The sequence below is a fragment of the Pelodiscus sinensis genome, chromosome 20 (assembly GCF_052426305.1).
Source record: "Pelodiscus sinensis isolate ZL-2025 chromosome 20, ASM5242630v1, whole genome shotgun sequence".
Lineage (NCBI taxonomy): Eukaryota > Metazoa > Chordata > Testudines > Trionychidae > Pelodiscus > Pelodiscus sinensis.
In genome coordinates this window covers 19,612,189-19,626,323 of record NC_143071.1, presented here as the reverse complement: position 1 = coordinate 19,626,323, position 14,135 = coordinate 19,612,189, and the positions used below count along the sequence as shown (strand labels likewise).

Genomic DNA, 14,135 nt, shown 5'->3' with positions numbered 1-14,135 from the left:
GAAATGCTACCTGCTTACAAAACCCAATGGTGAATGTGCCCCATCTGCTACAATCCCAGCCATGGAACCTGTCCTTTTTAGCTCTGGCATGTCACTCAAGATGCTGGTTGTTACACTTAAGGGCAGTGGACATGTAGCTCTATCTAAATGTAAGATGAAGTCCATGCTTCTCTGCATGTGCACAACACGTGCGCTAAGTGTACAGTAGCCAGAGCATCCTCTCTCTTTCCTTTAAGCATCCCTGGGCTGCTGCTCTTTTGCTTCTGGGCTTCTCTGGGCTCCCATCCCTCTGACACGTCAAGCGAACAGGAATTCAGAGCCTTTCGATAAGCATCTCTTGAAGGGAGTGTCCGTTCCTGTCAGCAGTCATTAACTGTCTGGCTGGTAATTTGCAATCAGATAAATGGAGAGAAAGAAGAGTGCCAGTAAAACAGAGCTTGTAACTTTGCTTCCCGTCGCTGGAGAGGAACTGCTTCTCTGAAAGCTGCTCCGCCCAGCTCAACCCTGGCCAGAGAGCAGCCATCCCAGCTTCATCGATCCCAGCATGCCCCTTTCTGGCCTTAATGAGGATCATTCCCTTCTCTGTTCCCAGCAATCCAGTGGGATAGTTAACTGGACTAGCTGTTTCCAGTGACCTAAGTACAAAGCTGAGCTGCTGCGATTGAGGTAGGCCTAGCTTGACCTCGATTGACCATGATCACCTGTGTCCAAGTGACATGTCTTATTCCCCATCTCCGGTGTAGTGGCCTTTGCTCTGAAGACAGCTTCTGCTTTTGGCAAATTCTCATGGGAGTAGGGTCTGGGTGATTCTCTCATGAGCAGAGTTTGAGAGTACAGTGAATTCCACCCTCTAAAACCCAACAGTTGGCATCACATCCCAGGCCAGGACCTCAACGCCACATCCTCACCTTCGATGCTCTGTATGACTCCGACCCTGCCGGCATCTTCCTATGTTAGCTGCCTGCCACAGGCCCTGTGCTCTGCCCTTTCTCACTGCTGCTCCTCATTCACCTCTGGCACCCGGAACAGCCTCTTAGTCCCACCCTTAGGTGTAGGGTTGCCAGGTGTCCAGTTTTGAACCAGACAATCCAGTATTTGAGCTTTCTGTTTGAGAAACAAATTGAGAAAAAATAAATGTCCGGTGTTTTCTAAATAAGATGCAATGTAGATTGTGATGTAATGCCATGTGTGTCCGGTATTTTTGTTGAAACCATCTGGCAACCCTACTTAAGTTCCTGCTCCTTTTGCAAAGCCTTCTGCAGTCAGTCTTCCCTGGCACCTCTGCTTCAGAGCCTGTCTCATTTCAGATGCATTGGGTGGACCTGTGAGAGGTCTCCTTGAGTGTCTGTGAAGTACCACACTTGTCTACCACCCTTGATAGCTATTAGTATGAAAAAAACTGAGAGCTACTCCCAGCACCAGGCTCCAAATGGAGTCCTCAAGCAGGGGAGAAAATAGTGCATTTCCGGTTGCTGTGAAAATGGTCAGGGTGAGATAAAGAATGTGGTTTCCTCTGAGCATGTGAGCAACAGAGAGGCGGAGGTGGTGATGCTCAAGCCTAAAATAAGCAGAGCTGTAGCTTTGTTCCCTGGGGCTTGGCCTCCGGCATCCAGCTCCAGGTCGTTCTGATCCACCTCACCATGGAGTCCGGCAGAGAGATGCCAGCAGGGGACCTCCCTGGGGAAGACAGCAGTGACGTATGTGGCCTCTTTACTCTGTTAAACAGGGCTTTGCATTGCATGCTGTGTTTTCTCACTTCCCTTTTCTCAGCGCTTGAGACGTTGCTGCACAGAGCATCTTGTGGAGTTTAATTGTTGACACACAGGGGTTGGGAGGAGAACTAGGGGCTACTAAGTCCTGAGGTTCCCTGAGGTCCAAAATTGAGGGCTAAGGTCTCAAACCTAGAAGGAGACTCTACGCGGGGGTCTCAACAAAGACTCTAGCTATCTTACCCATTACAAAGATAGCTTCCCCAATTATCACCTCTAATACCGTTAGCTCACAGACATTTACCTCCCCCCCTCCCCCCCCCCCCCGCATCCCCCTTCTGTTCTGAAATGTGATTTGTCCTTTTCATATGTGTTCATTTTTTTAATTGTATCCTTTGGTATATATGGTTGTGACTATTTTCTTCCACTATTTGATCTGAGGAAGTGGGTCTGGCCCACGAAAGCTCATCATCTAATAAACCATCTTGTTAGTCTTTAAAGTGCTACATAGTCCTGTATTTTGTTTCAGCTACACCAGACTAACATGGCTACATTTCTATCACTATTCTAGAAGGAGCAGAGGGCTCTCAACACCTTGGAGAAGGTGCTTAGCCCCAAATGATCTGTGTTTACAGTAACTAAGCGCTCTGTTGCTGCTCCATCAAGTCTAGCAATCATGGGAGCTCCAGTGTAGACTTCGTGCGGGTGTAGGTGACTTACTGGTAAAAACGCTGCTGTCTGGTCTGCACTAGGGATGTTAAATATCGGTTAAGCGAATAGTCAAGTAACCTTGAATTTTTATCAGCTAGTTGACTATTCTATAGTCTCTGGGGGCAGGGCTGGCAGCTAGTACACTCCAGCCTCGCTCCTGAGGAGCCCTCTGCCACTCCGCACTGCTGCCTCTGTATCAGAGACAGGAGCACAGGGTGCCAGGTGGGAGCTGGTCTGTAAGGGGAGCAGATTTAAAAACCAGCTGCCTCTTGCCCTGTGCTGGTACCTCTTATAAAGAGGCAACAGTGCAGGGTGGCAGCAGCCCCTATTGATGTGGAGGTGTGAGCTCCCAGACCCAGTACAGCCAGGAACTGAGCTCAGCTGCCTGCCCACCTGGCTCCTAAAACACTTTAAATGCAGAGCTGCAGCAGGGGTAGATCTTGGACCCGTTTCAAGCCATGACTGAGCCAGACTGTTGGCCAGTCTGTTAAAAAAAATTACTGGCGGTAGTGGGGGCAAATGCATGTAGACTATAGCATTAACCTATAAGCTTTTGCTTATCAGTTAATCAACTACACTATTACATCCCTAGTCTACACCAAGCCAAGCTGGTTGGCCTATAGTTCTATACACAGCCATCGAGCCAAGCAGCAGTGCAGCGATAATGGAGGGAGATTAAGAAGGGAAACCTGATTATACTCATGGCTATCAAATAGCAGAAGTGCCCGGTGAGAGGCTGGTACAGGCAAGCACTAGGGCATCTGTACTATGCTTTTTTGCCAGAGATGTTCCACCCTTCCAATTCCACCAGCGAAGGAGGACGTACTCTGAGTACCTTCCTCCTCTAGCCATCCTCCCCAGCTTCTGTCCTTGGCTTAAATGGACCCACAGCCTTCAGGTCCTTCTGGGCTTCTGTATGCCCAAGTAGTAAGTACTAGCTGCTAAAACTTCCCACTTCCCTCTGTCACAAGCTTGAAGACTGTAGCACAGCTGGTCCTTCGCAGGTTTGATTACTGCAGCTCAAAGCCACATGCTCTGGAAAAGTCTCCCACAAGTCCAGATCACAGCAGCCTGTGTAGTTTGTGGCAAAGGGTTGCTAGAAACATTCTGCACTGGCTCCCCAAGCTCTCTGTCTGATAAAGCCCCTCTGCTCTGCCACATCAGGCATCTTCTGCCTGATCAGTGAAACTGTCCACCCACAAGAGAGGCTCATGAGTGCAGGAGACTTTCATAAGACTCAGACCTAGACTCGGGAACTCCTCCTCTCCCTCCCTCCCCCCCCCCCCCCAGTGCCCCCACAAGAGGCAAGAATGACCACAGGCCTCAGGACCTTCAGCACAGAATTTCCATCTTAGCTTTTCCATCGCAATTTTGATGCACACACAATGAGCAAAAAAACCCACCAACCCCAGAACAAACACACCCTATTGAATTTATCAAGCTGGTAAGGAAGAAAGAGACTGTTGTTTCTATCTGGGAGAGGGGGCATGAAACCATCGAGAGAGAGAAACAAAAGCAGCTTCTCCCTTCCCCTTTTGCACCCTTGCTGCAGCCTGTGTCTGGGGAAGAAATGGAACTGGTGTCCAGCAGATAAGGGATTGGATGAGGAAGAACAAAGTCCTTTCCATTTGTGCTTGATACTCTACTGCACTAGTGATTCAGTCTGCAAGATGGTTGGATAGAGGGGATGCTGTTGAATTAAAGAGGATCTTTGCAAGCAGGGACTACAGAGTGAAATACAGATTCCAGCTGTCTCGTGCTAATTGTAGGGGCCCAGGGCAGCACAATTTCACGGGGCCCCCCCTTTGACATGGCGCGTGCGTGGTGGTGCCACGGCGCGTGCATGGTGGCGGCCTCCCCGCTCGCCCTGCCCTATATCCGCCCTGAGGGTAGGAATGGCTTTCCCCTCCCCCTATAGTATGAGGATGTAACGACTGACTTCAGTCAGATACCCGAATTACTTTGGCCCTAATTTTTGTATTTAGAAGAAAAATGTTTCCATTTTTTTTTTTTTTTTTTTAAACCTTACAGCTCCTATAAGTAATGCAGCTATTGCACCTCTGCCATTCCAGCGCTACTGAGCTCTCATCTGCCTCTGCTAGTGGACGTTTATTATCACTTGCTAGTTCACTCTTAGGCCCTCCCTGAACTGAGGGAGTCTTTGGTGAAACTGAGTGGTGGTTTTGTGACGTGCGTATTTGTCTGCTGAGCCCTGAGTCAAAAGGAACACTCATTTCATGTGTGGCCTAAGGAAAATTTGAAGCTGATCTATTGCCAAAGAGTGTGACAATGTTTGTTCACACTGTCCTTTAACCAGCCCACGCTTAATTGCTTGTGCCTAGTCATTATGCTGCTGAGAGACAAATGCCTCAGGCCACATGAGAATTTAAAGTGTACCATGTTCAGTTAAAACATAACCTGATCATCCAGTTTGTGGTGCTGAAATCACCCCCAGATCAGGTGATGCTACATGCTGGGAACGCGCTGTTCAGTTCTTGGGGTGTGGGTTGAGTGAGTGAATATCTGAAATCAAGGCCCACTCAAATTCTGAGTTCACCAGCTATGCGCTAACCCCTACTAATAAGCTGCGAAGACTCTGAAAAGAAATGACTTGGGGCTTGTGAGGACTTGCTTGTATCTTTTTGGCTTTGGCAGAGGAAAGGACGGTGGCTGGAAAGTTCCCATGTTGATTACAAATGAGCTTGAGCCGCAAAGCTGGGAGTTGAACTTCCCCAAAGTTTAGAGTTGCTGGGGTCCCTTCTGTTAAACAAAGAAGGACTAGCTGCCCCACTTGGAAGGGACCCAAATGTGCTCCATGCTTGGGTGTTCTAGATCCAAAGCCCGTGTCTAATTCTGAGTTTTGATTGAGTTGTTTTTACATAATGCACAAGGTTAAACAAATTTTCAAAAATTCACCCAGCTGCAACAGGATCTGCCATGTCATGAAGCACATATTGGAAGTAAGCAGTGCTTGATACTGACAATCATTTTGTTGCAAAGGTCAAATGTGTAACTTTCAGAAAATCTGATACTATTATTATCCATGCTTTATAAGGATGCTGTTCAGACAATATTTCCTTCCTAGAAAACACATGTAGGATTTATGTATCCTCTTGGCTTCTCAGTGTTCACTTTACAACCCCAAAACAACACTGTCTCAAAGGGAGATCAAACTGACAGTGTGACATGACCTTGAAATGCAACCTCAGCCACCATAAATAGAAGAGCATCTTGTTCTGTAACTGGGAATAATTCCTGAATCACACAATGTTCCTTTGGGGACTGCTGCCATCATGGTATTTCTAGGAGATCAACATGTATAGTGTGGGCTAGAGGTTCCTTTTTACAAATCTTAGCCCTTTCTTTTTAAAAAGTCTCTAGTCCAGTGCCGAGGAACCTTTTTTGGGGCAGGGGCTGCTGCCCCACAGAAAAATCAGTCGGGGGCCACACACAAGTGAGAAGCAAAAATAATCACCAAACCCTCACTGACATGGCCTCTGACTGAGGAGAAAGACACTCCCCACATTCCCCTTGCACACACGAGTCTAGGGGGGCCAGGGCTAGGTGATTTTATGTGCTCCAGCCTTGCGATGGGGCAGCTGGGGGGCTGGAAAGCCAGCGCAGACTCTGGGGAGGGGAAGCCCTGAGCCTCAGGAGCTGGATCCAGGCAAGCCAGGGGCTGCATCTGGCCTCTGGGCCTTTAGTTTCCCACCCCTTCTCTAGCCACCTCGCTTCCCAATCCCAGTCCCTGGAATTCACCAAAGCCTTGTATCGAGAATCCCATCTGTCCTCTTTCTTCACCCCTGCGTTTTCCTGACCTTCGTGTTGGGACCACAGGATACTTGTACCACCACCACATGGTTCCAATGCCACGTTAGCATCTCTCCTGTTCTTTTGAACGTACCTGCCCCTCACCGATGCCTCCTGAATGGAGTCGAAACGTGTTTGATGCACGCCCATGCTCTCGTGCGGGAAGGCTGGATTCCAAGGAACTGTCTGCAGCCAAGGGCTCTGCTGCCACTTCCAACCAGCGATTGGCCTGGATAATTGAGTTGGAAGAAATTGTCTTTCTCCCAAAGGGGGATTTTTTCCCCTTCCCCGTGTTGAACAGGCGCCTATTCAGAGGGGATTTCTGGGTCCACAGTGGCACCAGACTAGAATGTGAAACATTCAGAAGTACCGAGAGATCCCAGCATCTAGTGGCTAGTTCATGCAGGTGCTTCCCAAAAGGCCTCACTTTTAGTGGTTCAGAACCCAGGAATGGTGCAAAGAACATGCTACACTCCCTAGGCACGTGGTATCAGCCATGCCAGACGACCATCTTTCCTTCAGCAGTGGCCAATATTCTACGCTTCAGAGCTAGGAACAACCACCTAGGTAGCCAGTTCTGCTCTTTTGGTGGTAGCTGGGTGGGGATGGAGGGGAAGAAAATGTTCTTCCTGGTCCCTGAGACAATAGACCAGGGTTTCCCAACCTATGGGTCAGGACCCAAATATGGGTGGCCATTACATTTCAAAAGGGCCACCAAGTGTCTCCCCAGGTGGCTCTCCCCCCCCCCCCCACCACCACTTCCCTCTGTTTTTGAATGGCCTTGGGTCACCAAGTCTTTCTGAATTGTCAGAATGGGGTCCCCATCTGGAAAAGGTTGGGAACTGCTGCAATAGAAGCATGAGACTTGTGTCCTCCTCTGTTCTCTTGGCTTGCGGAGTTACAGATATTTATTGGTCACAAAGTCGTCCAGCCTTTCGCAAATTGATCTGCAGCATTTGTCTCTGACCTACTGCCACCAAGAATTACTCAGGTCAGCTCTGCTCTTTGCGAGGGATTCCTAATGGGGTTGGTCCCATGGTCTGTTTCTTTCCAGGAGGGTGATGCAGCCTACCCCCAAACAAAAACCAACTACAGTGTCTCGTCTCCCCTGTGTAGAGCAAGCAAAGAAAGTCCTTCCCCCACCTGGGATACACCACAAGTTTGCAGCTATTGCAGTAGTATTTGCCCTCTTTCAAATTTTCCCCTACCAGACTTCTGTTGCTGCCTTTCCTTCTTTTTTCATATCCAGTGACTAGCCTTTCTTAGGTTGCCTAGTCCCTGGTCTGCTTCTGCCCCTTGCAAAGGGCTAAGATGGGGCTAACTAGGGGATTTGTGGGACCTCATTTGATAGCATGTCCCAGGCTACGTCTAGCCTGCAGGCTTCTTTCGGAAGAAGCTTTTCCGGAAGAGATCTTCCGAAAAAACGTCTTCCAAAAGAGAGAGCATCCACACTGCCAAAGCGCATCGAAAAAGCAATCTGCTCTTTCAAAAGATAGTGCCTACACTGAATGGATGCTAGCTCGCATTTAAGCTGGGATTACTATGGACAGAGTGGCCACCAGGGCACCTGTGCTTTTTCCTCTTTCCTCTTCTTTTGAAAGAACTCCCTCTTCCCTGTCCACGCATGCCTGTTCCCAAAAGAACTCTTTTGGAAAAAGGAGTCTTCCACAAAGAGAGATGTACAGTGTCAGAAAAACCTCTCTGTTCTTTCAATTTTTTTTCGAAAGAACGCAATTGCAGTGTGGATGTAAGTTAAGTTTTTTTTGAAAAATGGCCGTTTTTCCAGGAAAAACTCTGTAGTGTAGACATAGCCCCAGTCTCCCTCACCTGCTTTTCCCTTCCACGAGGCTCCCACTGCCCCTGTGTAATAAAGCCATTATGTGGAGCAGCCCTGATAAGTAAAATGGTGCATAGTAGAGATGCTAATAGGGTTGCCAGCTGTCCGGTATTGACCTGGACAGTCTGGTATTTTTGCCTCCTGTCTGGTTAAAAAAAAATCAGACAATACCGGACACCTGAAATGTCTGGTATTTTCTGATTTTTTTTTTTTTCCTGGCCAGGAGGTGAAAATCCCAAGTGCTTACTGGGTTCCACAGGGGAGCTGTCCGGCCCAGTGCAGGGAGGCAAGATGGCAGGCAGCTGCTAGAAGCCTGTTAGGGCCAAAAAGCCTCAAAAGCGTTTCTTAAAGGGGCCATGATGGGATTTTTTAATTTTTTAATTTTTTTTGCTCAACTTTGGTCCCTCCCCCCCCCGCCTTTTTTTTTTCTCAACAGAATTTTTTCCCTGCTGTCTTTTTTGGGGGGGGGGGGGGGGGATGAGGAGGAGGGTTTGGTATTTTTGGTTGAACCATCTGGCAATCCTAGATGCCAAGCAGGCCCCAGCTCCACGCCAAACCTGACTGGGGCATTCAGAACCCAACTGAATCCCTCATGAACTGAGAGCTCAGCAAGGCTTATTCTGCTGGCAGCTGAGGGGAGGGTGCAAGTTTCTGTTTTGCTGTTTCTCCTGGTGTTTGTTTTATGGTGCAGGGCCCTTATTTACTGGCTGGCGATGAGTGTAACGTGGTTGGGTCTTTCTCTGGGAGTTCCAGTGAGATGTGCCTGCCACTCCACTGATCTGCTGCTTGGCCCTGCTGGCCACGTCCGTGTGACGTGGTGGAGACGCTGTGTTGAGACCTTCCAGGTCACAGTATCGAAGCTGTGCGTGGTGCAGGGTGCGCTGGTGGGCATACTCCTTGGGCTCTGTGTCTTTATGGACCAGGTGTATGGGCCCTGCCCTGCTGCGTGTGAAATTCTGTTGGCATTCTGTCAAGGCCTTTTACAGTGATATGAACTCTCTGTGAAGGCCCTGTTGTCGAGACCCATAACTATCCCGCAAAGATTTGTGAGCACAGCCCTAATGGCGCCTCCTCAAAGCACTGTGTACTGAGGTGGACCTCCTTTGATGGAGCAGTTAATTGTTTGGTCCTAGGCAATGATTTTATGAATCACACCTGTAGGCCCAGAAGGGTAGAGATTTTCCACAAGTATGTGCAATGATGCCACTAGACTGCCTAGAATAGTGGTCCTCAGCCAGGGGTACACATGTCCCTGGGGGTACATCATCAGCTCATCTGGATATTCACCTGGTTTCACAATAGGCTACATAAAAATGAAGCCAGTACAAACTAAAACGTCATACTGTGGCTTGCTTGTATTGCTCTATGGGCCATACTCTGAAACATAAGTGTAGTATATTCCAGATGATTTATTTTATAATTACAGTGTGAAATGAGTCAGTCAGCAATTTGTCAGTCGCAGCATGCTGGGATACTTCTGTATTTTTTATGTCTGATTTTGTACGCAAGTCGTTTTAAGTGAGATGAAATGTGGGGTACGCAGGGCAAACCAGACTCCTGAAAGGTGTGCAGTAGTCTAGAAAGTTGAGACCTGCTGATCTAGAAGTACAGACTATACATGTTCTTGAGCCTTTCCAAAATAATCTGTCACAATTTAGGGCAACTGTACCTATATTTCCCCCTCTGTGGTCTGCCAAGAACACCCGCTGTTAGGGTTCTCACTCTCCAGCTGTTACCTCACTTGGGTGGAGTTGAGTCTTTCTTGCTGTTGACCAGGGTATTTCCAGCCAGCCCAGTTCCTTATCTACTCTGTGAATTCCCCAGCAAGCCAGACTGCCTAAGCAAGCCCAGTTCGCTTCCCTTCCTCAGAGAAACGTAGCTGCCCACAGTTAAGTTACAACAGTTCTTCCTACGCAAGCGTATTTATTCTTAAGGTAAAAGCATCCGAGGGAAAACATTTAAAACAATCTAAGACTCTACCGGCATGTTCATAAGCTTACCAGAGATCCCAGCTCCAACAGGGCTCTGGCAGCTGATCAGTCTGTCAAACGCTGCCAAGGGGGTTCTCTGGGATCACAAGTTCATAACAGCTCAGAACAAACACCCCCAAGAACAGGCCAAGTTCTTCTAACCTGTGCCAGGAAGGGTTGGGGCCCCCCTTAGGATAAAAGCTTCTATTTGCTGGGTCTAAAAGCAGGGCCTGAGTCAGTTTTTAGGCTGTTTATCCAAGGGCCTTTTGTTGTCAGTTGGCTTGCTAGGGCAGTGTTTCTCAACCAGTGGTATGAGTACCCTCAGGGGTACTTGAGAGACGTCTGGGGGGGGTATGTCAATTCAACTGAAATTATATGGCGCTTTGTTATTTTTGTACTTTTTTATACCCCAAAATTTCATCACTTGCCCAGCTATGATTGTTTAAACAAATGTGTTGCAATGGTAGAAAAACATTTTGTGTCTGAAAACTGTAGGTACTGGGGGTACTTATACTTTTTTTTTTTTTTTTTTTTGAAAAAGGGGTACTTTATAAAAAAAAATGGTTGAGAAACACTGCGCGAGAGAATATGGTTTGAACCACAATATGTGAGTCTCTCCAGTGTTGTAACACCCACCTCCCAAGAGGTACCAAGTGAATTTGCTTAATCACTCCCCAACTGTCCTAGCACGTGAGGGGCTGTGGTCTCTCTCCCTCCAGGGACGGCCATACAATCCCTGGGCCATAATTGCTATAGGCATTTAGCACAGTAAGCTCTCCCAAAGCTATTGGAGGAAACTGATGCGTATGCCACAATCTACGTGCTGTTCCTAAAAGCATGCAGAGTGGAGTGGGAAGCTCCCTTGGCCTTGCTGCAATCTCAGGGAAAGCATCTGACGAAAAAACAGTTCTCTGATGCCAGCAAAACTGAATGGAAATGTGTGTTTGTTTGTCTTGTTTCTCCTAGATGGACCTGTCCCACCGATTTTCCAGGCAAGAGGTACGAGTCTGGCATAATCAGTGGAGTATTGGTAGAAGCCCTGGATACGGCTGTTCTTTTCTCCATCCATCTGGACAGGCAATGGCAATGCATACAGGTTCTGTCCTCACTGGGTACTAGTTGTCCATAGAGATTGTCAACAAAGAGGCTAATTAGTGGCAATTGCAGCTAGCTGACAAAACTCCTAGAACAAGGTTTGACGAGATTAACGTCCAGTCCCTACCAGCCTGCTCCAGCTTCAGACAGCCTCAGCTTTTCCTGGCAGCAAAACTCAGGAAGCGCATTGCTGTGCAACCTGCCAATCATCTGCAGACATCTGCATGTCTGAAAGCAAGTGTTGGCTGATGCCAAAAAGGGGTGTGTCCAGGCTTGATTTGAGGCATGGGATAACATAGGAGCTTTCTAGACAGTAAGCCCTGCTGTGCATTCTGGGCAGCAGATGTTGTTTGGAGAAGATGAGCAAACAGGTTTCCCCTTGTGCTTTGTGGAGGAAAATCTTGACTAGTACAACACGTATGTCCCTGCCCAGAGCAAAGCCCTCATTCCCAGGCTGTCGGCTAGCTCACGCACTGCACTGTCTAGCAGAGGAGCTGGCTGTGACCTGTCACCCCCTTGTCCTGCAGCTCAACCTCTTGTACGAGGAGGTTCTCTACACCATTGTGCACCGCCTGGGCACGCCTGAACCCGACCATGTTGCTGACGCTGATGAATTGTATGAGTACACGCAAAAGGTCAGTCCCTGGGCCCAAGTCCTGCACATCCTGAAGCACCTTGAAACCCTGTCCTGTCATCAAGGATCCTCTAGCCCGGAAACCCCTCAGGTTATGTCTACACTGTGTTTTTTTAGGGGAAGAGGATATGCAAATGACACACTCATTTGTGTGTCTTCCAATTGCTTTTGTGAAAGAGGTTTTGCCGCTAAAAAGCCCCATGTAGATGGGGCCATTTGTTGGGGGGGGGGGAAACCCTTTTTTTGCAATATCCTGTAAACCTTGATTTTTGAAGAATAAGGGATCTTGCAATAAAAGGGTTCCCCCCCCCCCCAACAAATGGCCCCGTCTACATGAGGCTTTTTAGTGGCAAAACCTTTTCCGAAAAAAGAATCAGAAGAAGATATGCAAATGAGCATGTAATTTGCATATCCTCTTCTGCAAAAAACCTGCAGTGTAGCTATAGCCTCAGTCTCACATTGGGAAGAGGCCCCCTGCAGCCCCAGCTCTGGGGTTCCCATGAGAGAAAGTTCTTCTGCCCATGTCTGGGACGCTGGCAGCCGCAAGTGGCCAGGGCTGCTCTCCAGAGCAGAAGTGAGACACGAACTTCTCTGAGCTCCTGCACGTGGGGGCGGGGAGGGGGGGTCTGTTGGACACAGACATGAGTCACAGTCCCAGCAGCAGGCAGCAGCACTGGGCAATGCTGAGTCACACCGAGCAGGGTCACAGGAGGGTCAGGTACCTGGGAGTGGGAAGGGAAGATCTGTCCACCGGAAGGAGAAGGGCAGCAGAGTCTGCCCACGGTCGGGGACAGAAGTGGAGCAGTCTGGCCGCCAGGAAGCCTTTGTCCAGGGGAGGTTTGGAATTCTGCCTGGACTGCGCCCAAGTGTTCACGAATCTGGGTCCTGGTTAGGCTTAATCTGAGCTGTTCTCTCCTTTCCCATCAAACCCTTCCTGAGAGCCATCTGGCTCCCAGAGGAAGGGAGGGGGTGGCTCCAGAGGGGAAGCCCTTGGATGTATCCCAAGTACTGTTGTTATAAAACCAACCCTATTATCTTCTTTAATATTAAAACAGGCCTTCAGCATGGAGCCAGAGGAGCATCACATTATACTGCAGCGGGTCCAAAAGTTTGAGGTAAAGTCTGGACTTCTTTCCAGTTCACATTACCCAGAATTTGTGCAGGTTACTTCCTGCTGTGGGCCCTAGCCCAGGTAAAACTCCCACTGAGCTCAGCAGGGTCAGCTTGTGCATGTGTATGAATGTGTGATTATTACAGGAGTCCTGCCTTCATTTGTTCTCACCCCAGGGAAGTGCATCTGTTACAAGAACTCAAGGTATTCCCTGTTCTATGGGGTGGTGCCATGGCCATGTGTATCTATTTCCTGCGCATGTAACCCACACACCTACTGCGAGTGGTTTGCTGTCCTGTGGAGTGGCACTTAGACCACTTATAGCAGTGGTCCCCAACCTTTTGGGGCTGCCGGGCGCCCATATGCTGAGTGCCCGGTGCCAGAGCCACCCATGCGCTGCACTCCCGGGACCAGCGCCGCTCCTGTGCTGCACGTCCAGGGGTGGGGCTGCCCATACGCCACGCGCCCGGGTCCGCCGCTCCTGTGCTGTGTGCCCCGGGGCGGGGACGCCCATGTGCTGCGCTGCAGGGCTGGTGCCGCCCCTGTGCCACGTGCCCGGGGGGGGGCTGGCCCCAATCACTCAGTGAGCACAAAGAAATGGCCCGGCAGGCGCCATGGCACCCGCAGGCACTGCGTTGGGGACCACTGACTTACAGAGAGAATGAGTTTGCTTTACAGCCTCACCTGAGCATCAGCTGGCTTTATAGCTCAAGCTGTAGAGACTCACACACTGTGCTCTAGAAGTCCTAGGTTTGGTTTCACCTCTTGGTGCTACACACGTTACTAACTCAGTGCTTTGGTTTTATGGAATAATATACAGGCTAGGTCTATGCCAGAGGACTGGTCAATATGGATATCCACAAGGACTGATCCTAAATTCTGTGTCCTATTTATTTAATGGTAGGACAACGGCTGGTTAGCTAATGCTTGCATGGATTAGCTGTGGTCCAAGCTTGTCCTTTGATACTGTCAGTCATTGCTATGAATCCAGATTAAACCCCTGTGCTTTGGGGAGTAAGGAGGGGACCCAGCCAGCTGAGTAGGTGACTTATATGGGATGAGCCCCGATCCATTAACCTTTGTCCCCTCTGCAAAGTCTGTGGGGTTGAAAGAGCAGTTATGAGAGCGGAGAGGAGCGAGCCCGAGGGTGTGACTGCATAGGAACTGGAGGTGAGATTTCCAGCTCAAGAGGTGTTTCTGCACCAGAAGTGTAGCTATGGCAGCAGTGCAGGTGGCAGGATGAACTGGCTGCCCACAT

General features: G+C 49.1%; 1 protein-coding gene across 6 annotated transcripts in view; it reads left to right on the top strand.

Moving 5' to 3' along the window:
* Positions 1-14,135, top strand: part of UNC13D (unc-13 homolog D) — a 58,927-nt gene that overhangs the window by 10,291 nt on the left and 34,501 nt on the right. For 5 of the 6 annotated variants that reach the window (XM_075903643.2, XM_075903641.2, XM_075903640.2 and 2 more), the window contains 3 exons: positions 11,004-11,036; positions 11,660-11,767; positions 12,822-12,881. In XM_075903643.2, coding sequence (XP_075759758.2) covers positions 11,004-11,036; positions 11,660-11,767; positions 12,822-12,881 — 201 coding nt within the window. Of the gene's footprint in view, positions 1-1,125; positions 1,698-11,003; positions 11,037-11,659; positions 11,768-12,821; positions 12,882-14,135 lie in introns of those variants that run through there. The other variant, XM_075903638.2, reaches the window with a different exon arrangement.